The 26783-nt window shown below is 40.0% G+C and overlaps 1 protein-coding gene across 4 annotated transcripts; it reads right to left on the bottom strand.

Annotated features, from left to right (window-relative positions):
* Positions 1 to 129: 129 nt before the first annotated feature.
* PLA2G4F (phospholipase A2 group IVF) lies at positions 130 to 25155 on the bottom strand. 4 transcript variants are annotated; one of them, XM_065065895.1, is made up of 21 exons: positions 25024 to 25155; positions 24755 to 24897; positions 20577 to 20649; positions 18565 to 18701; positions 17122 to 17250; positions 15688 to 15728; positions 15142 to 15184; positions 13859 to 13925; positions 13394 to 13563; positions 11148 to 11261; positions 10587 to 10624; positions 9529 to 9664; positions 8668 to 8804; positions 6673 to 6895; positions 5976 to 6090; positions 4692 to 4829; positions 4097 to 4204; positions 3037 to 3231; positions 2541 to 2707; positions 1752 to 1938; positions 130 to 593 (listed from the first exon to the last, which is right to left on the bottom strand). In XM_065065895.1, the coding sequence occupies exons 2-21, from the start codon at positions 24863 to 24865 to the stop codon at positions 364 to 366; spliced, it is 2559 nt and encodes an 852-aa protein (XP_064921967.1). In that variant the 5' UTR covers positions 24866 to 24897; positions 25024 to 25155; the 3' UTR covers positions 130 to 363. The 4 variants fall into 4 exon arrangements, with proteins under 4 accessions (XP_064921967.1, XP_005502268.2, XP_064921968.1 ...); XM_005502211.3 differs by lacking the exon at positions 25024 to 25155 and having other exon boundaries at positions 24755 to 24990; XM_065065896.1 differs by lacking the exons at positions 130 to 593; positions 25024 to 25155 and having other exon boundaries at positions 2541 to 2717; positions 24755 to 24987.
* Positions 25156 to 26783: the final 1628 nt, after the last annotated feature.

The raw sequence follows: 26783 nt of genomic DNA, 5'->3' as shown, positions 1-26783 counted from the left end.
AGGGAGGGAGCCGTGCCCCTCACAAAAAGCAGTGATCCACTCAGTGGAGTTTGAAAGATTATTCTCCAGATACTTGAACTGTTTGAACAGATCTCCCTAGTCATCTGGTATCAGCCACTGTAAGATGAGATACCGGGCTAGATAATTCCTTACTCTTCCTCACATGACAAAGCAACGACCACATACTGTACATCCCTTGGGTTTTTGTAAGAGCATCTGTTATCTGGAATAGATTTTCAGTGTCATGTGTGCTAATCCCTTCCTAAGGGAACAGTTTCCAGCTCTTAGTTTTCAGCATCCCATCTTGAACCACACAGCTTTTGTACACTAGAGCCTGGCAATACCCTCAGCTATGGAAGCTGCTCATGTATTGGACATATTGATGATATTCTTCAACTTTCTCCTTTGCAGAGCCAAGTTCAGGGTTTTGAAGAGAGCACCCTTGCTGTTCAGAACATTGTAGCGATTCACCTCCACTAACCTGCTGAAATCGTATGGCTCAAAGGTGAAATTTAGTGTACGGTAAGGAGAATCTTTCCCCTCAATTACGAAGTCCCCAAAGCATTTATCCTCTTCTGACTCACGTTTAACTCCTGCAGCAAGGAAGAAAAAAAAAAAAAAATAACAGCACCACCCCAAAACAAAACAAAAAACAACAAACCAACCAAACAAACAACAAACCACAACACCAAAAAACCACCACACAGAGATATCACAGATTTGAACCTTAGCTTTTTCCCCAAATCTCCTCCTCAGAGATTTCAGCTCTTTCAGGATCCGAAATGGTTGGAAGCTGAAGGTAAAGCATTATTAGTCTTTCTACTTCACTAGACTCCAAAATGCTTGACTAAAACACATTTTCATTGTGATAATTAGTTTAGTGCATCCATGATCATCATGCTCAAAATAGGAAATACAAAGCCCAATTCTTCATGGCAGTGCTGTTCTACACTAAAAGACATTAACACCCTGAGTTCAACTGACCTTAGGAGGTTAGTATATACTCTTCAAAATAACGGTAACTTGTGGTTTTAGCACCCTTCCATTGAATATAAATACCAGTCTTGAAAGATTAAAATCAAAGTAACTTGCTAAAACCACTTTTGCTTGTTGCTATTATAAGAAATAGCAGTCCTATTCAAGCCAAATACTTAGAAACTCTTCATCACTGATGAGGAAATGCAGCAAGGGTCTGGCAATCATTATAGTAATAATACAGGTAACATGAACAAACCCTAACATTCTGTGATTCTGTGAATGGAGTGTCTTAGATCCCCCTTGTCTGCGTCAGTCCTGCACATTCTTTTCTGTGTATTCCAAAGGTTTTCTTCAGGACTGTTTCCTCCCAGCACGGGAGAAATAGGACATTGAATTTTATGCCTCTTCTTAAAATATAGCTTTATGTTTCACCCGAGTGCTCTTGCTCGATAGACTTGCAGTGCCTTCTCATATATTCAGAATAATTAGAAGTAACAAAATCAGGTAGAGGCAGACAGGTTCAGAAAGCAGCAAAATTATCATCCAATTATGATTCTTCCAGCCTTTAGATTTTTATCATTTTTTTAATTGTCAGCCTCTTTTCCCACTCTCCCTTCCAAAAAAACTAGTGGAAGCTGATTCCACCTTAAATGAAAGTAACAATTTAATAATTACAGGGTAATACTAAGAAGAATGAAAGGACAAACACTAAACCCACTGAATTTTCCCCATCAACACACCCAAAGGATTGTAAAAATAGCTCTTTAAGATACCTGGAGCTTTGTATTTCTGGAAGGTGTCATTCACCAATGGGAAATGGAGCACAATTGGAGCCTTTGGATTGTTATCATCCACAAACATGTAACACTCTTTTGGCTTCTTTTCATCTTCCTCACTCAATTTGATTTTTGGAAAAGGAATTTCCCGCTCCTCACAATATGTCTGAGTCAGCTCTAAAACCTGTTGTCAAAGAACAAAAATAATTTCAACAGAATAACAGCAACACCTCTAAGATCAGCTAACCACAATCTTGGAAGGGAGAGAGACTTTCACAAAAAAAAAAAAGTGACAGAAATCCAACTTCAAATTGGCAGAAACAATTTCTCTGGCTGGTGATACAGGAGAAGGATGAAGAGCAGAACTGAGAACTGCTGCTAAACATCAATAATTTGCAGCTGAAACTTTTTATGTTTTGTTACTCTAAATATATTCACCTTGACAGTTCTGCACTTTAAAAGAAACACATCTATACAGGAAATAACTTGTTTGCATGAAGAAAATCACCAATAGCTACCTTTCCATTAGAAGCGTACATCTAAGTAACAAGGATCATATGAGCTAAGCAAATACTCTTATTTTAGGTAATTATCTATTTCAGCTTCTGAAAAGTTTTGAATCTTATTACAGCTGTCACTTTCCATGTTGTCATGATATTCACAGTAAAAAGCATAGTACAACAATATTTGAAAGAGGTAACGATTTATTTTAATGCACTCTTTCATTAGTTTGTATCAGCCATCGTGAATATGATTCTGTGCTTTTATCTCAGCCACATCTCTCACCTCAAAGGGAGACTCCCAGGAAAAATTGAACGACAAGATAACATCCACATCCCTCTCTGGCTGAAGGACCAAAGGAAAGGGAGAGTTGATAGAAAAGCCACCATCCACTAAATACAAGCTCTCTTCCATGGGGGTCAGCTGGTTGGGAAATGCATCCAGATGAGTTCCTGGAAGACACTCCAAGTAACACAAGTAACTATAATGATTCATTACACATCTCTTGGTACAAGCAACAAACAAAGCTTATGCTGGGGCTATAAGAAGAAAAAAAAAAGACATCCTGACACGCACATTCATCTGAGACTGACCTGTGAAGTCTGATGCTTGCTTTATATAACAGAACATAAAGAACGGATCAAATTTTTTGCTATGGTGTAAGGCATAAATTCCCTGACGTCAGTGGAATAAAGTCAAGGTCACCTATGTTCTGTAATGTTGACTGTTGCAGAATATTAACACACTATTTTATATCCTAGATACATACAGACGCATTTACCTCTCCAAGCCACAAATTTCTTGATGTTAACATAATCTTTGTGAAGATACAATCCCTGCATGAAGTTGAACGTTTCTCCACACGTCACCCTGGACTTGAATATATCCTGGAAAACTTGTAACAAGGGGCCCCCAGGTATAACCAAGCGAGTCTTCAGTCGTGTTGGATCTTGGAAATGGAATCTTCGGCAGTCATCTGGAGAGGCCACAGAAGGATGCAGAACACACAGAAAATGCTTGTCCAGCTCTAACATTTCAGTCAAGCTTTTTTCTACAATACTTAACCAGTTGTCCTAAGGCTGAATTTGTCCTCTTATAAGAAAGTATTGTAATGAAATTTTAACAAGTTGCATCTTCTATGGTTGGATAATTTACTCGCCCTGTTTATAGGGAATAGCCTTACTTATAAATAAATGTTCATATTCATTTTGAACCCACACAAAAAAACCCTTGTTACCAAGTAACAACAATTTCTGTCTGATAAGGCAGTCATCCACACACAGTAGCATTTTTGGTTAAAACAACAAAAGTGCGTGGGGAAAAACACTAGGGCTGCAAAAGCAGAGAAGAAAACAAATACCTCCCTCCACTACTTATTATGGCTATAACTATGCACCTGAATAACTGTCAGGTGCTTCCTTTTTACTGCATAAACACACAACCAGCTTATCCAAGATTATTACAAAAATCAGGTCAAGGAGGGAACCGAAAATCGATTTTCCACCTTCTGCTTAGTAGCCTTCTTCTCATTATTAAGACCCCTGAACTGTAACATGTGCTTAAAACAGCTCCCATAACTAGCCCAAATTTATAGTCAAAGTCAGATACATAACATTTAAAAAAAAAGGAGGAAGAGAAAGCGTACAGAAAATCTGTAATTATTCGCTTACAATATGTGATAGAAGAGAATAATAGAGTCTAAGAGAAATTTGTCCAAATCTATCCTTTATACCAATCTTGAAAACTACAGGCACACAGCACATTCATGAGTCATTATTTTATGACCATTCCACAACTATGAATATTTTGAAAAATCCTACTATTTTCATATATGCTCTTACCTACAACTTTGATAACATCTTTAAAAGAATCTAGAAAGCCCAGCCCTATACCAACCACCTTCAGGCAGATATCATCCAAGCTTGCAGCAAAGGCACTGCCCCATATTCCTGGAGGAGAAATATGGAAGAATTTAATACTCAGAAGGTTTTTCACAGTGTAACCAAATTTCACAGTGTATAATTCAGCTGCATCATAGTAGAGGGCTGTCTCTTGACCCACACAATTCTAACAGGTGATGTTTGAGCTTAAACCTTTGAGTTAATCATGTGATGGATCCTGATGCAATAATATAATGCAGAAACTTCTGCAAGAAAAAAACTCCTCTATCAGCAAGGAAAAGATGGCAAGAAAATTGCAAGGCCTAAAGCAGAAGTTTTTGACAGGCAGCTCATAACAGAATCTTCTTGTAGACTCAGGACATCAGACTGTAATACTATGAACCTACACCTAAACCTTTGGAGAAAGATTTGACTTTTTTCCCTTCTTCATATTTTTTAGGAAGGGACAAAAGGGCATGGGTTTAAAGTTATGAGGCGCAAAAGCAGCACAGCTTATTTCTATCTCTCTGTTTAATTCATCACTGTAAGATCATACCTTGTAGAAAACAAATCCTAGGCTCTGGACGTTTCTGGATGAGCCGTCCCATGAAGAACTCACTGTCAAAGTCTTCTGTTCGGACAAACGCACCATATTTGCGAAATCCAACTTCATAGGGAGTGAACTCACACCATTCTAAGAATAAGCCAACAGGATCTTTACTAATCTCAGCATAAACACAGGTGAAAATACTAATTTTGGTTTTGTTCACACAAGAGACAGAAGGGAGTCTCCTTCCACTTTTTTCACCATCACTATGGAACTCCCAGACACTCTTCTCAGTGAGCCTCTATCTTACACATGATTAATAAAACTCTTGTACAGGCTTTCATACCAAATACAGCTTCCTGGCTTTTGGGTGGAAAAAAAAAAATCCCATCTTGCTCCACATCTTAACTTCATTACTACCGAAATAACTTGTCTATTTTACTTCTAGTTCAAACCATTCTTATGGCTCCCTTTTCCATCACAAACAGAAGATACTTTGCTCTTCTCAGCTTTTCTTCCCACTACTTACCCTCTCTCAGCAACTATTACAACACTGACTTGAAAACTCAGTTGACCCACTGTGTCAGACTTCATTGTCTGTTTATCAAAGTGTTCCCTCATGCTGGAAAGCTTTCCACAAAGAATTACAAATCAAAATAATTGTCATACACACACTCCTCCAGAATAAACAAACAAATAAAAATGTCTCGCAGTGGTAAACAGTTGGACACAAGCATTTGCGTCCCTGTTTCACTGTGTATATCCTCACTTGTTGCATCATATTTAAAGTCTCAAGTGACCTGGAATAGGACTGGCCTTCATTTTTTACTGTAGTTGTATAATCAGCAAGATCCTAGGCTGCTCAATACCACAGTTTTGATGATGCATGCTATAAGGTTGCCAATCCATTATTTTACATGAATTCTACACATATTGGTTTTCTGAGACTATTAAAGTAGGTCACCTAATTACCAAGGACTTCAGTTCTCCAATTCAGACAGACTTGTTTATTATAAGAATTTTCCCTTTCAGCTCCTGAAAATTTCAGGCATTTTCTAGCAACACATGGAGAGTGGCAAGCAGAGCTGAATCTCATTTATCTGTTATCGTCATTATAAAAACACCTGCAATCAGGATGATAACATTCTGCAAATCAGTATTCTATTGCCTCTTGCACTACCAACTTCTGCTTGAGACATTTCCTGATGTCACCTACTCACTACCCAAAGAACTGCATAGGTGAAAGGAATTAATGGATTTTAGCAAACAAAAATAAATTTGCCATGTTCATACCTGCAAAGTCACCACTGCTAATATTGGGTCTCACATTGACAGCTGCATAGATAGGATAGGGATTCTGGGCCCATTTCACTGCTTCTTGCTGATCAGACAGCTTTGATGGATCTTCCTGGTCACAAGCAAGGAAGGAGAAGCACACTTCAGTCAGGTAAGTTCTATACCCATACTCTGATAATTTGTAGCTGTTGCTTAGCATTTCTGACTAACAATACTAATAATTCAAAGTTCATTTTCTTCCCACTGTCCATGCATATAGTTAGATTTTGACAGAATACTTCTGTAGTTGCATATTTAGAGTGTCCGGTGTTTATTAATGAACTAGTTACCCTTCTGATTTCAAATAGCATAGCAAGTACTGCACAGTAATGTCACTTCACAAAACCAACATAATTCTCTCAGGCTTAACACAACCAATACAAAAGCTATTTATTTAGTAATTCCAAAAAAAACACTCAGTTTTTCTACAGCACTGATCTATACGACTTCAAAATTATTTACTTAAGAAGGATGCTGGGAAACCCAAAGCAGAAAGAGACGAGAACTCCATATGCTTATTCCACAGCACTATTTGATCCAGAGCAGCTCACACAGGTAGAGTGTAATTTGTTTCATGACATACAATGCATGGGTGGGCAAGAGCTCCCACCTGGAAGTCAAACAGCAGTAGACATCCAAACGTGAACTCTTTTACCTTCTGTTGTAGGAAATATTCCACAATAAGGCCCCACAAGTCTGTAAAGGAAACATTCCGTCCACTAATCTCCATTGCATTCAGCTCCTGGAAATAGTATTTTAGTCGTTCTGGGGAAAATGCTCCTGCTTTGCTGCTGGACACTGCACCCTGAGCTCTTCTGATTGCATCTTGAAGGTCTTTCTGAGACCAGTCAGGGTCACGATACAATGTTGATAAACACCTGAAAATGCTTATATTAATGTTATCGGTAATAATGACCCTCGTATCTATAATAATTTTAGCTATTTATAATTAGTGCTGCAGCACTGAACCAAAGGGTTGAGAAGTCTAGCTAAAAGATAAAACATTATGAAAAGAGATCATAATAAAGGATCTCTGAACTCTAAAACATGCTGAAAACCCTGACACCTACAGGACAACTTCATCTTCATGTTTGCCAATGACACTCAGCAACGTGCACTTGCAGCTGAGAAAGCCAGTTGTATCCTGGGCCACATCAAAAGAAGCATGACCAGCAGGTCGAGGGAGGTGATTCTCCCCGTCTACTCTGCTCTGGTGAGGCCCCACCTAGAGTACTGTGTTCAGCTCTGGGGCCTCCAACATAAGAAGGAGATGGACTTGTTAGACAGAGTCCAGAGGAGGGCATGATGATGATCAGAGGGCTGGAGGATTTCTGTGAAGACAGGCTGAGAGAGTTGGGGCTGTTCAGCCTGGAGAAGGCTCTGGGGAGACCTTAAAGGAGCCTTCCAGTACCTGAATGGGGCCTACAGGAAAGCTGGAGAGGGAGTTTTTACAAGGGCATGTACTGGCAGGACAATGGGTAATGGCCTTGAACTGAAAGAGCGTAGATTTAGATTAGATGGAAGGAAGAAACTCTTCACTATGAGAGTGGTGAGACACAGGTTGCTCACAGAAGTTGTGGATGCCCCATCCCTGGCAGTGTCCAAGGCCAGGCTGGATGAAGCTTTGAGCAACCTGGTCTAGTGAAAGGTGTCCCTGTCCATGGGTGGCTGGCACTGGATGGTCTTTAAGGTCCCTTCCAACCCAAATCATTGTATGATTATATGATCTTGACATTCCAAGGATGTTCCAAGCATCACATGCTAGGACACATGAACCAGTTCATGAATCAGAGTTAACTCCAGGCCATAACAATACTAAGAGACTGGCTCACAGCACGAGTGCTACTGGATACAAGCAATAGAAGTTTTAGCCTTCATCAGAACACAGGTCTGACTAAGCAAGAAATTAGTTTGGACTATGGGCTATCCATGTGAACAGGATACCTTTGGGTGAAAGTCTGCCTCTGAATAAAAAGAGGCAGGCCAGATTACAAGTTTAGTGGAAGAATAGTAGGTACACAGGAGTTAATTTAACACACAAAGGTCTGGAAGGGCAGCTTACACCATCAGGTTGCACAACTCCTCAGTGAAATAATTTCACGAAAACAACATGTACTTATGAGGGATGATTTCACTACAAACTCCAAGAACTGAGCTACTGAAACATTCTAGGCATGTCTAACATTTCAGCACATTGCTCCAGTCCACCAAAGTGCAAGCCAATGCTATTCCTCTATGCAGCCACAGACACCATTTTGGAAGGCAGAGACATAGTGATCTATGTGGACATGTTTCCAGTGACTTGCAGTTTTCTTTTTGGCAAGAGTAAGGAAATGGGGAAAGTTTTTGCAGCCAGGACTCTGAGGGAACACACAGCAGTTTTAGTCATGTAATATGCTCCCATATTCAACTGCCAGGCTGGTAAAAGCAGCAAATTCATAGATTTAGCCAGTAGCTGTACTGGTCAGAAGTGGTAATGGATCTATTAGACTCTCTAGGATCCCCATCAGAACTCACAGGTGAGAACTGATAAAATAATTGACTGCATTGCCTGCCTACAGATGGCACAAAGGCAGGTATGGCTGTATTTTGCTTCAGCGCTACTATATTCACCTATAAGTTTCTGGAATAAACACTGCACGTAACTTACCAAGTAGAGCCAGAAATCCCACACAGATATGTTGCAGCATCCAGAAGGCCCAGCTGCTGAAGCCCAGCAAGGCTGCCATAGAACGATGTCAGAGCTCTCATCCCACCACCAGACCCCAGCACCGCTACCACTGGAACCTGCAGGCAGCAAAATCAGGAGTCAACACCAAAGACTTTTGAACTGCCCATAAATTACAGAACTAATCCCATTTAAGTCTTATTCTTATGAGAATAAGAGATAATACCTCTATTTCTGTTTACATTTCAAGTAATTTCAGGTCTCATTTCACTCAGAATTTCCTTCTCTACTTTGTAACTGAAATACATCATTCCCTATAAAACATAGCATTGTCATGTTAGGGACAGTCACTTACCGAAATTGTTATGTATATTATCACACATTTACTTGCATGCCACAAAACATACACATAAGAACAAAAAAAGGCAATCATTTTTATAAAAGCAACCAGAGATCACAGGGCAAGGTATCAGACTAAGAGTATCTTCAAATGAGCAACTAGGAAGCTGTTCCTGCAGTCTGAGCTTCAATTAACCATTCTGAAACAGAATTTCCCATCACAATTCAGAGCTCAAAGCCCAAGATACAAGAGTTCAACTCAAAAAAGTACATACACTCTGGAATTTCAATTTTTTGTGTTCCAAAACACACACACACCTCCCTCAGAATTTTAGAAATATAACAACATGTGAGATTTCAAAACTGAAATGTCACAGGGATCTCACACCACAGTGAATGCAAACTATGTTTTCTGTTGGTTACAGGAAAAGAATCCTACAATACCTAATCATCAACCAAGCACAAAGGATTTTACAAATCTCACTACAGCACTGTGCTCAATACCTCATCTTTTGGAGGGGAGTCTTTTAAGTGAAGAGTCTTTGTCAGTGCCTCAGAAACTATTTTCTTCCTTTTGTCCAAAAATTCTCTTTCCTCTTTACAGAGGTCAAAACCCAGACGTATATCAAGATCCCAAGTGCTGAAATAGAAATTAAGACAAATACACCCAAAATTCTGGACTATTTGTAAATACCAAGGAAAAGCAGTTTCTGTGAACACACAATCTAGGTGCTGATCTGAATCAATGGATCAAACACTTAAATGAAGTTTTAGTGTATGTCTGTACACGAGCTATTTTGTCACAACAGCTTCTGGAATTAAAAATGAAACTTTTTATTTTTCCCTTAATGTCTAAATACAAAGCTTGTGTCAAACAGTACTCTGATGAAGCTTCAGGAATTTCAAGAAGGAAAATTCTCAGATGACATGAGGAAAAATTGAGATTACTGTATTGGCATGGAAGGAGAAATGAGGAGGGAAGCAATTTTAAAACAGAAGTTTCTGAACTTAAGAGGCAGAAGGGAACAACTGAATAACAAGAAACTTACTATGAATTTGTAAAAGGAGAGCAGGATCTTCAGTTAATGACTATATACCAAATGACTCTCTGAACTTGCTAGCCAACTGCGCTCCATTTTCTATGTTATTCTTTCATTGTGACTCCTTTCTTGCACCCTTCCTCTATTTTATAGTTCAAGTTCTTCATACACCAAGATGTCCTGTCCTATTTCTCAGTACAGCACTGCACATTTTCTGGAAACTATTTGAACCTAACAAAGCTATTTAATATTTACACCATGAGCTATTTTAAATTTAAGCACTAGGAACAAAAAAAAAATCTTCATACTTAAGCGGGATTAACATCAATCCAATAGATGGTATCTGCTAACTGAAGAGTCACAGTCTTCAGAAGAAAAATAACGTGAGATACTTTAATCTATCCCAATAGATCAGTAAAGACAACAGACCTCCCCAGAACAATTGGGAGTATCACTCAGCTCCTTCACTATGAGAATAAATGCCTTTCCTGATTTTTAGAGGTCTCTGAAGTTCCCACTCACCTCTCTTCAGTTTTCAAACTCATATTCAAACTTTGTCCCTGCAAAAAGAGAACACACCTCATAATTGATATTGATAGCAACTACATAGACAGAACTACTAACTAGAGGTTATGACATCAACAGGGGCACTGGTTACTAACAAGAATAGAGAACAGCACCCTCACCCACAAAACTACAGCTCTGGAACACCTTTCACTTGCACCTGTTTCAGACATCTTCAGTAGTCTCCACAGAGAATAAAAACACATAATTAGAGCGCAGGGAGAGAAAGCTATTTCTTCTCCAAGCTTCTTGCTTTTCTCTTCCTCTGATATTTTTCTTTCACAATATAACAGACTTTTTGCTTTAGAAAGTTATGAGCTTTACACTTACTTTGCAAGACCCAACCATGAAAACGTTTTTAGAAGAATTGCACTGAGTAGTATCAGTATTTCATTCTAGGTATCCAAGAAAACAGCACTCTCAGAAATCATGTGCAGCTTAACTTTCCAAATGCCTGTAGGCAATGGAGGAAAAAGTTATCTCAAGTATTTCAAAACAAGTGCAAAATGATAACATTACCTCTCCCAGAGACACATTTCTGTCAACTTTTTGTCCAATAGGAAGGGAATTCACTGGTACAGTCCCCAATCCCAGAACTGTAGTATGCTTTTCAATATCAGGGTTCATACCATCCTAATAAAGAAACCAAAATTTTATTTGAGCTCTACAGAAAAGAAATTGTTAAATATATTACTTTCTTGTGTCAAAATAACAAACAAAACTTACGATCATTATAACAAAATGTTTTCCAGAAGTCTAAGGCTTTTCAAGTTCATCATGCTCTCTGCTTGACAGGTCTTTGCTGGGATTATTTCTGTCAATCAAATAGTTTGGGGGTTTGTTTGTTTTTGTTGTTTTTGTCGGGTTTTGTTTTGTTTTTTAATATGGCTATCTGCCACACACAAAAAAAAAAAAAATCTTCATCTCCACATATAAAATTTAAACAAAAAAAAAAATCTAGTTGTCTTCTGACATATGTCAGAAAGCTCACAAGTGAACTTACATCTTGTCTTCAAAGCAGGATTATGGAAAAGATACCAACAAGGCAACAGGGTTAGGCATACAGAAAAAAATACCACAAAATAGGGAATAAGATAAAAACCTTAAGGACAAACAGGAGCATGTAATTAAAAAACATAATCATCTTTACAAGCAGAGTAAATAAAAGTTTCCCAGGAAATCTTTGTCTTTTCTCCTATGCTGGATTAGCAAGTAGCAAGCTCTCTTAATAAAGAGCTGTGTTCAGGTTCCTAAATTTAAAAGAGTGGTACTTAAAAACCCCTCATGTCACAGGGCCACACTCAAGCCTATAGAGCCTACCATGTGGGCTGGAGCCTTTACACCCACCACAGGCCTCAGCCCCTGGGAGGAGGCAGCACCTTAAAGAAACAACAGGTTATCACCCCTTTCACAACAAGAACTGAGGACAGACAAGGAACTATCCATAGATTTTACAGATGTCTTCTGACTAAAACCAACTGTCCTGAGTCAAATGCCCTCTAAGCCCACTGCCCTCCTCCTAACAGGGCTAAATAACATGCATTTAGGTACAAGGCAAGCAACACTCTACGTTCCTGGCACTCTCCTACCTCTGATAAGAGAGGAAAGGTCAGACAGAACAGCTCTGTGCTCTATGCCAGCTCTTGAAGGAATATGTTCTACCAGCTACCAGCCCTGGTTTGCTTGAGGTTTACCACACGGGCCAATCTCTACGGTTGACTTCTATAGTGTTTTTGCTTGCCTGGCTCTGACTTTTGGACTACTTAAGTCGAGGTCTCTCTCTTCTGCTCATATTTGCTGCCCATCCAACCCCATTGCAAAGCTATTCTTCCATACTCTTTTTTGTGTTATCTTCTCCATAAATGCCTCTAGTGTAGCCAAAATCATCATTCTGCATTCATGCTGCCCAACAGCACGTGGGGATGAAAAACATCACCGAAGAAATAGCTTTCTTGCTCCATTTTTGGTGTATGGTCATACTGGGAGCAGTCATCAGAATTAATATTCAGTCACTCCAATGGGATACACACACTCATTGGTACCTGTAGGAACTGTGAAGTGATAGGCAAAGCAAAATAAATCCTTGCAAGAGGCACATGCTCTCCAGCTTTCTAATAGAAAAGACTTGCAATTGAATATCTCAATAGCTGAAAGATGTCCTCATGTAGCAAGCATGTGCAGATCCAGATTATTTTAATCCCCATGTCAGAACAGATTTTCAAGTGTTAAGGACAATTTTAAGACAAGTTCACCTCCTTGCCTAATGTCAAAGATTAAATGAAACATCTGCCATTTTTATTCACTTTTTAAAGTAAAAGAACAGCAATGTGTAAAAAGCAATGATAGAGAAAAACTTCTCTCTGGCCATAAAAATCCTAACATAACCACAAAAATATAACACCAATTCAAGACAGGCTTCTAGCCTAGAAAATTTTGATCTGAGCAAGTACAACACTACAGTTAAGTTTGATCAAAAAGATATATCTGGAAGTGATGAAACCTTAACAATAGATGATCCCTGGTACCGCATGGAATACAAGAAACTTGCTTCCAAGGCAAATTTTTTTACATCCACATGTACCCAAATAATAGACCCAAACCTGACATTCTTGAACACTTGAAGGAGTCTCTGGACTTCCCATGATCAAATTAAGAACATTCAATTCCTGCTTAAGGACATTTTCACAGACCAAATGTACTGGTTTCAGAGTGGATTTATTCAAAAGTGGGCTGTAAACTTTGGAGCAGTCAGCACAAATGCTTACCTGTAGGACAGATAAGGTTTGCTCCACCTCCACTTTCAGTTCTGGACACATTTCTTTATCCACATGAAAGACAAAAGAGGTTCCACAATCCTTCCCATTGTCTGGTCTCCAAGGAATACAAAACTGCTTCTGATATGCACCTGGAACAGACAGCTTGACCTCACAGTTCCCTGTGCATTAGAATAAGGAGACATTTAAATCAATATTGAAAATCAGATACTTGTTAAGTGTAGCTGAGACTACGAAAATACAAAAAAAAAAAAAAAAAAAAGAAATCTCTCATGTGGTACCCAGTGGAAGTGACCCAATATTATTCAGTATTACAGATAAAAGCAAAATTAACTTGAAAATCTGTAGTCAGTGAATAAAGATGCACTGTATAAGCAGAGAATCAAGTCCCCCCCTCTCTCAAGGAATAAACATGCTGAAAAGTAGATCTGATTTAAACTTTGCAGGCAGCACTACCTCTCTGTTTCTCTTTTGCTTTTTCCTCTCTGTTGATGGTACCTTGCAGAGACAAACAAGGGCGAACCTACGAAAAGAAGAAACCAGCTCTGATTATGAGATTTTAGTTCACCTCTTAGTTGAAGCTTAATCCACCTGCTATAGTAGGTGGAGGTTTTCAGTTACAAGCTGTCAAAAAGCACTAAGGATGATTTTGATTTTTCAAATAAAGAGCAAGTTTTGCTTCAGTAGGACGGATTATTTGCTTTTGTTGCAAAATTAAAACCACCCTTCCTATTCCAGTTTTGTGTTTTGTTTTGTTTGTTTGTTTTTCTTGCAACCAGTACTTCAGAGTTCCAAGTTCTCAACACCTGGGGTTTCTCTGTTGTTTTACCTTTTTTAATGCATGTGTGAGCCCCTGTTCGGATCCAAACAAGCACTTCATAAATTCTGCCATGACTTTCTGTCCTGGACCATCCATGTCCTCATTAAATTTAGTCTCTCACACCATTCAATCATCAGCCTCCCTTCTAGGACAGCAGATGAGATATTTAATTGGCCATAACTGATCTAGAAGATAAGAAATTAGTCTGCTGCTTGAATGCAAGACTGATTTTCTAAGGGAAATTGGAACACAAAAGACTTTCTCCTGTGAAACAGTCTGCAGAACTGTGCTGTCAAACGTCATCAGTTTTCCTGAAAAAATGTTAAAACTCTACATTTCAACAATGATGACCTCTTTCCTCATCCTTTTTCCGTATTAAAAAAAACGTCACTCCAGTCCCTTTCCTTTGAGGGGAGAAAAGAGCTAGTAACACGTGTATTTTTAATGTATTTCTCAGACTGTATTTCTCAGACTGATTGCCCCAAGAGAACAGATAAATCCCTCAAGATAAAAACTCTCAGACTCAAAAGTTATCACCCACTTATCAATGGCACTGATAAAAGGTTAGAAATAGTAGATGTTAAGATAAGGATACCTGGCCAGCATCTAGGCTAGATAGCTCAGTACAATCTGCAAGACAAACTAACCTTCTAAAGACTTTTTTTGTTGTTGTTTAGTATCTTTTAAAACAGCCTCACTAGGAAAAAAAGTATCCTTTCTTTGGGTTGGTATCAAGTTTTAAAAATTAAGGAAGCTTTTTAAACCCACAAAATTAAAAAAAAAAAAAGGCAGATGCTGTAGAGAATAGGAGCTATTTGGATGCAGGAGTTGAGTTCTCAACAATTCTTGTCCTCTCACTACTAAAAACCTACCTGCAGGAGTAAACCCCAATATATGTAATTGACTTCCGTGTACTCACCACAAGGACACTATTGGTCAATACCTCTGTAGGGGCATCTGAGCTGTGAAAGGAAGAAATTTAATGTAAATTAGTTTTGTTTCTAATTTGCTTCATCTTTCTTTAGAAAGCAACTGCCTGGATAAGAGGTGGAGGAGAAAGGTCCTCAGTGTGATAGATTTATGCAAACTAGACTGACACCAAATATATTTCCCTTTACAGAAAAATGGGGGATAAAATACTGAAGAAAATATTCCTCTGCAAATATAAGTACGTGCTATAACATCTCCCCACCCCTAACTCACCCATCCACAAAATGTTCATTTCCTTTGCAGTGCTGCCATCACTATGAAGTCCAGCAAAATTTTATTTCTTTTTTGCTACCCCAAACATTTTGTTGACTGAGACCTTAAGGATATTTGTGATCAACCACTGGCAAATCAACTGGAACATGAGAAAACTGTAAGGCATGAGCCTTACGGGCAAGACTGTCCCTGCACAGAAAAAGCAACCAAAATAACATATCAGCAGAGCTCAAGTTCATTCAGCTCTTCAGGTAGGACTCACCATTTCTCCAAGTAAAACTCTACATCCAGCTCTTCATTAGCCTTTGAAAATAAAAGTTGGACACAGGTGACCCTTGATTGTGAATATAATTATGCAAAGTTTTTCCAAGGGATGAAGATTTCTTCCTGTTGCAAACTACAGTAACTACTTTTGTTACTTTTGTGAAAGCTCCAGTTCAATTTTTGAAGTTTTAAATTTAAGCCTTTTGTTCTTGTTGTTCTTTGAACATTCCTGTCTTCCCAGGCAAACCCTATATGACCACACATCTATGCTTGAGGAGACAACTACACACAAGTGAGAGTTGACTTTCAGATCCATTGTTCTGCTAATGAGAAAAAAAAACATGCCCTTCTCTGGCTCAAGCACCACTGCAGCACCACATCTGCAAACAGCTTCTACATGAGGCTTTGTGCTTCCTCCTGTTAATTATTTCGACAGATTGCAATCTGAGCTCATTGCTGTCTTTGTCTTGTACAGACTTTGACCCAGCCATCTTTTCCCCTGTCACAGCATACAGTAAATGCTTAATACCAGACCTAACACAAATTTTAAAATAACCAAGTAGAAGCCAATTTGGGTAATTCTCTTTTCCACAATTAATGATCAAGATGACTTAAGCATTCAGAAAACAGAATAGAGATGGGAACAAGGGAGTTACCAAGCCTCTTTCCATGATTACAGATCATTTAGGGTGCCTGAGACACTGACCACACCAACAACACTGAAACGTGATTTCTCAAGACAAGACATCATTAGCTCATCTTTAATGCAGACCTATTGTAGCAATGTGTTTGAGTTGGTTACAGAAAAGATCAGATTGGTGATATGGCTTTAGCTGTCTAAAACAAGCTGTCTCGTTGCAATCCATCAACAGGTGTGCAGGAACCAAGAGCAGCTGATATGCACAAATGTCACGCACATGAAGCACAGGTTAAACGTAACTGAACATCACTCAGGGAAAATAAACTTTTCTTAGGCTTTTGACTTATTAAATATAGAGGTAACCTTTGCAGCAATAAAATTCTTCACTGGAAACTGATGGTGATCAGCTAAATAAGACAGTCTGCCATCCCAAAAATGACTGCTGAATGCACATGCCTTTCATTTCTAAAGCCTAGTTTATGCTCCTCTATTCTTCTGAAAAATCAACTCCCTTTAAAGGTGTTTTAACATCTTCTGATAGACTAGTCACAACAAGTTTCACTTAACTGGGAATCCCAAAGACTGCGGAACACACACAGAAACAAAAATCACTAGGGATTTTAGAAATATCTCAGATGTCAGTAAAAACATACACGTTGTCATCATCTGCTGATGCATTTTCCCCTTCTGGTTTTTACAAGACAGACAGATGAGCAACCATGTACTGCTGGATTTCTGTAGCAATGAGCTGCAGCTATTCAAAGGTGACCTGGGAAGCAGCCAGGGACTAACCTCAGGGTTCAACCTGAAAGTGCGCAGCAGGGGCTGACCCGGCTTCATGCCCCCTACATCAAAGACGATGGACGTGAGCTCATCGCTGATGAGGACATCCTTATCATAGAGTGTCAATTCCAGAATGTTCTAGAAACAAACCAAAACAAACAGCTTCAGATGAAGAGACAAAAAACACTTCCACAAATGAGAGTAGCTGTATACAATAGACATTTTATGCATTAATCAATATCGTCCCCCTTTCCCACTCATGAAGAGAATTCACTATTTCCAGCAGGACTTACAGCATAGTTAAGCAAATCACCAGGTTGACAATGTTCAGCTGCAAGATTTTCTGAGCTTCTCAACCAGAGAGGCCCCATCTGAAAGCACATGGCAGTTCTCTCCACCAGCTTCAGGCACAGATTTGCCTAAGGAAGCACGAGTATTTCCAGTCTTCCAGCACAATTCGGCCCGGGGTGTCACAGGAACCTACCACTTCCTGCTCCACACTGCCTCAGAGCAGGTGAATCCAGCAGAAACTAATTGAAACAGACATGACTCCATATGGCACTCAAAAAAATGGCCTTGCAGCAACTGGTTTTCAAGGAGATAAGACTGAACTTAGAATTGTGCTGGCAAAGCCTCACAGCAGGAACCAGATTGAGGCCTCCTGAGCTACAGGGGAAGAAAAAGCTCACATGCTCTAAATCTTAGTTTGCAATTTTCTTACCGTTTAAGTAAATTACCATTCCGCCTTTGTCACCAAGCAGTGAGGGGGACAGTTTCTTGTTAATAAGCACTTTATTCCAAAGCCAAAGACATTATCCAAAGCAATAGCGCCACAATAAAACTCATCTGTTAAGGTACATTTTCATTCCCTCTACCATTAGTGTCTACTTTGAGAATGAATGCTGACAATTTGAAGACTTTGTTTAATAGCCTACTAGGTCCTGCTCAGACAGCAGACAGATGTACTGTCTCTAAGAGTCTGAATTTCACTTTTCTCGATCATAGGAACTGATGGCAAAACTTGACAGAATGAAGCGGCAAAGCAATTTGAAATTTAGTTGCCACTATCCTCACTCAGCCACTTGGCTGTGTAAGGCAAATAAAGCTACATGAAGGCAACAGCTACTCTGTGAAAGTAGAAGCAATCCTCAAATAGAAACTTGCTTTGACAAGGAATTACCCTGAACTCTGTCAGGTAGAGCCATAACTTGCGTTTCCTGAGTTGCATCACAAGGTCATTTATGGAAAATTCTATCTGCAATTTACATAAGAGTGCAATTGCAAACTGGTGTGGTCATCACTGAAGAAGTTTTATACCCCTGAAGAAGACTGACACCTTACAAGCAACACTGCTTTAGAGGGTAATAAAGATCCTGTGGTTTTGAATGAAGTATCAAAAGCCAGCAACCAAATGGAGATAGCCCAGCCAGCTCCACAAAGCACACTCCTTACCTTGACAGCACTATGGATTCGATACTGGAAAGTTTCATTCCATTCTGGGTTATCAGAGTTGTCAACTACCCGAGTTCGGGAGACTACAGGAGATGCAGTGGGCAGCTTTAGTTCCACGTAGCAGTCTGCCTTGGACACTAGAGCAGAGAGTATAGAGACAGGCATGAAAACAACTTTAATCAAACATCCAATGAGCTCCTCATTTTCTAGATCTCACTGCATCACAGAAACATGCAAACTTAAGGCCAGACTTGTAAAGCAAAAACCCTTAGTGAAGTACACATCTTCAACTAGCAGCAAATTGAATATTACGTACTTAGATCTCTTTTTTTTTTTTTTTTTCCTGGTTCATCCAAACCATAAAGCTCTTCATGAAAGAGACTACTATTCAAAATGAGCAAGATTGACTTTTCAAAAAATATTTCTGCCAACGCTGGGCCCGTTGCCTCTTGTCCTGTCACTGAGAACCACTGAAAGAATCTGGTTCCACCTTCCATCTGTTGGCAATGCTCCTCCTAATACAGCCCAGGATACCATCAGGCTTCCTTGCAGCAAGGGCACGTTGCTGGCTTATGGTCAGCTTGCTGTCCACAAGGACACACAGGTGCTTTGCTGCAAAGCTGTTTTCCAGTCTATGGACCCCAGCACGCACTGGTGCACAGGGCTGTTCCTCCCCAGCTGCAGGACTTCCACTTCTCATTGTTGAACTGCATGATGTTCCTGTCAGCTCACTTTTCCAGCTTGTCACTTTCCCTCTGAAGAGCAGTGTGACCCTCTGGTGTACCAGTCACTCCTCACAGTTCTGTAACATCAGCAGACTTGCTGGGGGTACACTGCATCATCATCCAGCTCATTAATGAAGACATTGAACAGTATGGGACTGAGAACTATTCCCTAGGCTACACTGCTAGTTACTGGATTCCAACTAGACTTTGTACACTGATCACCATCCTCTCAGCTCTGCCATTCAGTCAATTTTCAATCCAACTCTGTCTGCTCATCCAGTTATTTTTCATCAGGTTCTCGATGAGAATCTTACAGGAGACAGTGTCAAAAGCCTTACTAAAGTCCATATAGACAATATCCACCCACTGCTATATCCTCATCTAGTTTGTCCAAGAGCTGAGCTTTCTGTGTCCATTCCCTGAAAATAACCAATTGTCTCAGGTCCTCCTTCTTCCAGTTAAGGCGCCTCTAAAAACACAAGTACATGAACCATTCTTCACTCCATTTGAACAGAATGGCCATAAAAAGAACTTCTCACAGTGTGATTCTAGCCCTCAGCCTTTCAGGAGGGTTTTTGTTCCCTGGACAGTCATTTACCATTCCAGTAGTTTGATATTAGATGCCAGGTATAAACTGTAGGTGGGCAGACTACCTTACTGTATTAAACTTGAAGGAATTAAATGAGATTCAAAGATCCAAATGCCCCAAACAGTCCTGAGAGATTTACTCAACACAGATGCACAAGAAGAAGGGAACATATACCATGCTATAAAAAACAGGAACAGGTAAAAAGCAGTTTATCTTAAAATCAGTCAACCACCGACCTCAATAAAAGGCTTCAATTACATGTACAAAACAGCAGACACATGAAAGAAAGAACTGCTACAACTGAGAAAAATAAACATTTAGGAGTTAGAATTGAAGAGTGCTACTTCCAGGTGCAAGAGAACTGCTCAGCAGCAAGGGTAAAATTTGCCATGACGAGACTGAATCCAGACAAAGGAACACAAAACAGGCCACAGGAGGATGTATAAAGGAGCAGGGAAGGAAAAGGTTACCAGGCCTTATCTGTTCTTGTTCTACAAAGTAGCAGGGTTAATCTGCAGCTTGGCCTCACATCAAGCCTTTAAAACATATACAACACTTTACTTACAAGAGAAGCCTTTGTTCAGACATAAAGGCAAACACCATGTGCAGGTAAGAAGTTCCCATAACAATGCTACCTGTGTTACAGGTATGCACTGAACAAACCATCAGTTTTCATAATACCTTGACTAAATACTTACACAGATCCGTACCCTTGATGTTTCTGGCTCGGAGGACTTTCACTGTTAGGTTGTAGTAAGGGTGCTTTTCCCACTGAAAAGAGAGGAACAAGCTCAGCATGTACCAGCTGCAATGTCTGTTCTGTAAACACACTAGTATCAGTTCAGAGAAATGGATCAGCTCAAAATAAACTACTAATGAGTCAATTTGGGAACACACAGAGTGCTTTCAGTGTCCTGGAAGACTAAAGGAGTCTAGAAGAAAACTCAATTCCCTTTCAGCACAGGAATGATTGAGGTCTTATGGTAACTCCTCACAGACTTCAGAAAATAGGTCCTTTATTTAGGGTTTCCTCTAATCAACCACCAACCAATTAATTGCTTCACTAATTCACTCCTACTGAAGGATAAACAGATACTGGAGCTGCTCAAATAATTTTAATCATGACTTGGCTAGTTTAAGAGTACTTGTCAAGGGCATATGCATGCTTGAGTAACAGCAGACATGGCAAGAATCTTAACAGCATGCTCTGAAGACCATGACTGAAGCAAGCATACACTGTTTACCATGAGGAAAAAAATACACTTTCTTGTAGGAACACATACTTCACGGCAGTTTGAGCAAGAAAAGACAAACCTGTTCATTCTGGCCTGTTACTGATACCAGCACTCTAAACCAGCATGCCACTTTACCAGTATAGATCAAAATGTAATCCTTGCTCTTGAAAGCTTCTGGGAAGCTATTTTTGTAAAGTAATATTACTAAATGCCTGGATGTGAATAGAAAAGAAAAGCCTGACTGAACCACCGAAGATCATGAAGGAGAAGCGGGGGAGGGTAGGGGAAGACAAGATAAAACAGCTTGAAGAGTATTTAGTGCAAGGACTGGACAGAAGCAGTTGTGTAAGGCTCATGAACAGAATGGCATTCTGCCTCATTTCCATCAGTTGTGACAGAATCCTGGCCAGATAAAAACCTTTTCTATTCTTAAATCCCATTTCAAAGTGCTTTTCACAGGTGGTCACTACTTCGTAACCATCATTTTCTGTGTGGCTGGCTTGAGACCAGAGTTTAATTTCAGATGTGCTTAGTATTCATCTACAAATGAATTCAATAGGATCTTCACTTACAACAAAATGCTGCAGAGTGCCAAATATTATATAAAAATTTAGGCCTTACATATCACTAATTAGGATGCCAAGGAAACCAATGAACCCTGAACTGTCGAACTGTTTTTGGATATCCCTTATCTGATAAATGAAACTGTGCTGCGTTTGTTAAGCAGTCACATGCATGTGGAGTTTTCCTTATTTATCACTTTAAGATACTTGCCAGCTTTTGCAAAAGAGGGTTTGAACACTACAATAAACCCAAGACACCTATAGTACACGGCACATCTTTGTACTGAGTGAATGTCATCCAACCTGACCAACAAGTGAAGGGTAAAAATTGCATGCATTGTGTAAGATACCTCACATGCAGGTGCCAGATTAAATTTGTGCAAATAAACTCTAATTATACTATTGTTACTCTCAAAGGGCTCTTATTTGCAGCATCAATATTTTGAAGATACTCTTTCCCTCATTTGTTTCTGGGAACAAGATATGCCTTCACAGCAAATTTCACCCTGAGCTCTACCCTTCAGATGCTAGGTTTTCTTCCTTTTTAAGGCTTTCCTAATCAACTCTATGTTGTTCCATCACCAACACCACTTTCTCAGGCAAAGCTTGACTTCCTTTCACCTCATCAAATTGGGGAATGGACTACAGAGACACATTCAAGGTTGCATAGGTTATTCTCACCAACTTCCTAAATGTGCTGCAACTCTTCAGGTTGTTGAGAAATGAAGCTACGTCATCACACCCCCACTGCTGTCAAAGCAATCGTCACTCACGTAGCCTGACTACTGCCTGGAATTCAGACTCAGAGGAAGCACAGAACACCCTAAAGATAGCGTATCCCTCTTTTACTGCACACCATCTGTCAACGTAATAGCTACACGTTTAAAAGAAAGTCCTTTCCAAAGGTCTCTAACAACCCGTGATCTGCAGTCAGTCATTACTTGGGTGTGGAAAATGTATCCTCAGCTATGTCATAATTTAAGGCCATATAACGCAACAGATATTTCCTTGTGTGCCAAAGCCTGTGCTATCAATTATGCCAGAACCCTCCTGTGTGCCTTTTCTACTCATAGTGAAGGCAAAACAAGGTCATAACATGTTAGAAGGTGAGCTTGCAGAGCAATGAAGCATCCGATTATCAGATATGCTTCATCTGAACACATCAGGGAAAAGTCAGGCAAGAAAACAATATGGGAAATCAACAACAAATAATGACAGTTCTGCCTAAATCTGTGTATGTGACAACAAATCAATGTACATGCCAGATGCAAACAGCCAATTTCTAGTTTTCAGTTTGATGATTTCTCAGAATCATCCCTTTTTCCAGAGCTCAGGAAAGTGCATCTGAAGCAAAAAAACCCTTGAGATCCTTAAATGAGGGTACAAGACTGAATTGTCAAACATTTAACCTTGCTAACAGCTCTCCATCTCTTTCATCTAAACTGAAGGTGCTGACGCAGCAGCAAGCAACTGCAAAACAGGTTATCCCAGCTACAGGACCTGGTAGTCTTTACTCTCATACGGCCCAGAACACACCTGCCTTTATACAGTAAGTGCTGGGACCCACTCCACATCTCACAGTAGACAGGGAGGACTTGCAATAAGTGTGCTGGTTTCATCACAGAAGTGTTGTCAATAGCAAATAAAAATGTAACTTCTAAGCTATATTTTGTGTTCACTGCTACCCAGTAAATCAGGTGGCTCAAAGAAATGTCCAGTTCACCAAGGGAGCACTTTCCCCATCTTGTTTCTGTTCCCGAGTAAACATTGCTGCCCGTAACTCTCCTTCCTTATTTCAGCCACAGTGCCACAAGTTTGCTTTCAAACCCAAAAGCAAACTCCTGACTTTCCCTTCTCCTTCAGAAGTGTGCACCCACAGTCACAAAGGGAGACCTTACACCCAGCCCCAAGAACCACAGTCTTCTGGAGGGCAAGTTTTATAACCAGTCAGGTGGTATGTGTAGTGCAAGCAGTTCAGTATTACAACAGCCATGGCAAACACTGAGCTCACCTCTCAGTTGTTTGTGTTTAGATGCATGAAACAAAGGCTAAACTTTGGAAAGATATTTGATCAGGTTGAATTCACCTATAAAGCCAAAAGGGCGATCTGCTGTCTCTCTCCTTGCTCAATTGCTATTAACTAGTCAAGACAAAATCTCTCCCCACCAGCCAGCATAAATTCATTAAGTAGTGTCTAATTTATCTATTTATATAGTGAACACCTGAGGCGAAACAACACATCCAGTGGTTTACTGGTTAATGAAAATCACAGCATGCTAATACTAGTCTCTTCTACCCTGATTTCCCAAGTTCTAACCAACAACATAAAAAAGTTAACAAGATAATTTTTATCACACAGCAAACAGGAGTGCGGAGAGGCATACAGGCAGCAAGCCATCTCGTGACATTTAACAGTCACCTCAGTTTTAAGCTGTAGATCCGGGGCTGGGGGGGGCAAGAGGGAGGGGGATGACAGGCAATCATATGACAGATCAGACCTCCTATAAAAAGGCTCCTTCGCAAACAGTTTAGTGCAATTCAAAACTGAGGGTATTGGCCAGACCACATTACAGAATGGAATGATTATAAACCATTTAAAGGACAAACACATTGAAATCACTTTATCTAATGTGGTTTTGCTACACTACAAACACCATTAATCTTTGTCTACTTTAGACTAAGTCCTGCAGGATAAGGCAGAGAGCAGAAAGGAAGGGAGAGGTAAAAATCAAGGATATTTTGCAAGAAAACACATAACCACAATTTTATCTCTACTGATAAGAAGCCCAGTATGCTGGAGTCTCCCCCCAAAAGTACTTGGCATCAGCTTAATTCTGTTCCTCAAGATCTACAGAAACAGAGACATGCTCTGCATTGCCACACACAGGCTGCACATTTAGTAAAAACCTGGACGCAATGCTGAAGTAGGTTCCAAAGTTTTCCCCTAACAATAAACTTTTAGTTTAATCCCTGCAGAAGAACGGGACTGGTTTTCCACATGTGCAGGATCAGGAGGTCAGTGCCTAACACAGCACCTGAGGAACATCGTCTCACAGACAGCCCTGCTGTTTGTCTTACCCGCCAGCGATAAAACCCCGTCTCTTTCCTCTCCTTCCTCTGGAAAAGCACGGCTGCCAGGAAAGGCAGCGCCCTGGCTGGAAACGGGCCCCGCAGCACCTCATGGAACATGGGAAACACGTCCTGTCGTCTCCACAGAAAACCTGGCAGGAAAGGCAGAAGATGAAGCGAGTCCCAGAGGAGAGAGGCAGCTGCGGGATGGCGCTGGAGGTTTGCGCAGGGCCGGGCTGCAATCCAGCCGGGAGAGCGGAGGTGGGGCTGGTGCTCACCAAACAACCACGTTAGAACCTCGCCGGCAGGTGTTGCAAATCATGATGAAGGCGAGGGCAGGAAAGATGCAGCAGCGAACAGGGCAGCCTTGGGTAGGAAGCGATACCGCTCCATCATTAAGCCACAACCTCAAAACCCCCAGTAGGGATTTTCTTTCAGAGTTCCAGCAACCTGGTCCAGACTTCAGCTGTTCAAACCCTTTCAGAGTTTCAGCATGCCCTAAAAGAACATTTTAAAATAGAAAGAGATTCTCATCTTACCAGTCTGTAGCAAAGGTGAATTTGTGATCAACTGTAGTGGTTCCAAGAAATTTCAGGGTGGTCTGACTACAGACATCACAATTCGATCTGCACTAGGATGTCTCAGAGAACGTTAATTTACCACATCTAATCTCTAGCAGTGTGAGCAGCCGGCACAAGTCCCCCCCTCTTTATTCACGCTTCTACGTAGCCTAATCTTGATTCTTCCACCAAAAGTTCTTGAAAAATTGTACAACAGATACAGCAGACTTTTTTGAGTCTATTGTGCTTGAAAAAATATTTAAGTAGTAAAGGAAATTGTTTACTGGAAGTGATTAGTTTGGTAACAGCTGCTGACAATTGGCTTGTCTGGAACATTTTATTGAAGAGCTTGAACTGAAGCAGGAGACCAGAAAACAAACTTAAGTGTTTCCACAATTAGAAAGTAGCCGAGAATGTATGAAAGCCAGTAATGCAGCATGGCACCGGCTCCATACAAACATGAGAACGTGACACGCTCTCAGAGGTCCCATTCATAAATCATTTCCTGTCATTAGTGTCAGTCACTAGATCAGAATTTAAGAAAATTAATAAGAGCTCAGGCACTGACATTTACAACACAAACAAGTCAGTACTAGTTAGTGAACTGGGGTTGGACCATATGATCCTCAGAGGTCCCTTCCAACCCCAACCATTCTGTGATTCTGTGAATTCACAGACTTACAGTCAGGGCAGACACAAAAAGCAAACACAGGCCTGTTGCAAAACAGCCAACAACTGCTGTAAAGCCCTCATGTGGAACTAAATGGTATGAAAACGACAGACACCCGGCTTTACATTTCTACATACCACTGCACTGAAAGTGAAGGAGTGTCCTATTAGGTTTTATTTATCTTAGAAAAAGTACAGAACCATAAGTGTGATTTATTTAATCTAATATAGCTTATGACCATAAATGACAAGAAAACTGCGGCAGCCTCACACAGCGAGGTAAAATGGAGAAATCACAAGTATTCTCAGTGGTTTATTACAGGTGGTATATAAACCCTCTATTTTATCTTGAGAGTTCCCAATTACATTTAAAATCTGGCTTACCTGTCTTTTCCTGAAGTTCTGTCCTCTTCCAATGAAATATCAGCATAAACATGTCATGTTTACAGAATTTCTCTTTAATTTTTCTCTCAAGAAAAACCGAGAGTTCTTTAGAACATATGCTTCACAGTCAACAGATTATCCATTAATAAAGTGTTTGTGTGCAGCTTTAAAAGCTGTCTACAGACACTTAATAGCCAAAGAGCAACTACTCACTTTTGTAATTTCCTAGCAGATTAAGAAAACAAGCAAGTAAAATGACATCAAAACAGGAGGCAACAAAAATAGCCTCACACCTGGTAACTCTACTTCTTCTTGGATCAGCATCCCCATAGTCATAAAGGTAAATGTATATCTATGTTTCATTCAGTTATTTGTCAGTAAGCATGAACAAATGATACCATCATCAACAACACTGTATAGTACTT

Source organism: Columba livia, chromosome 5 (assembly GCF_036013475.1).
Source record: "Columba livia isolate bColLiv1 breed racing homer chromosome 5, bColLiv1.pat.W.v2, whole genome shotgun sequence".
In the NCBI taxonomy this organism is placed as follows: Eukaryota; Metazoa; Chordata; class Aves; order Columbiformes; family Columbidae; genus Columba; species Columba livia.
Note: the sequence above shows the minus strand (reverse complement) of the source record. Positions and strands in the feature narration are given on the sequence as shown.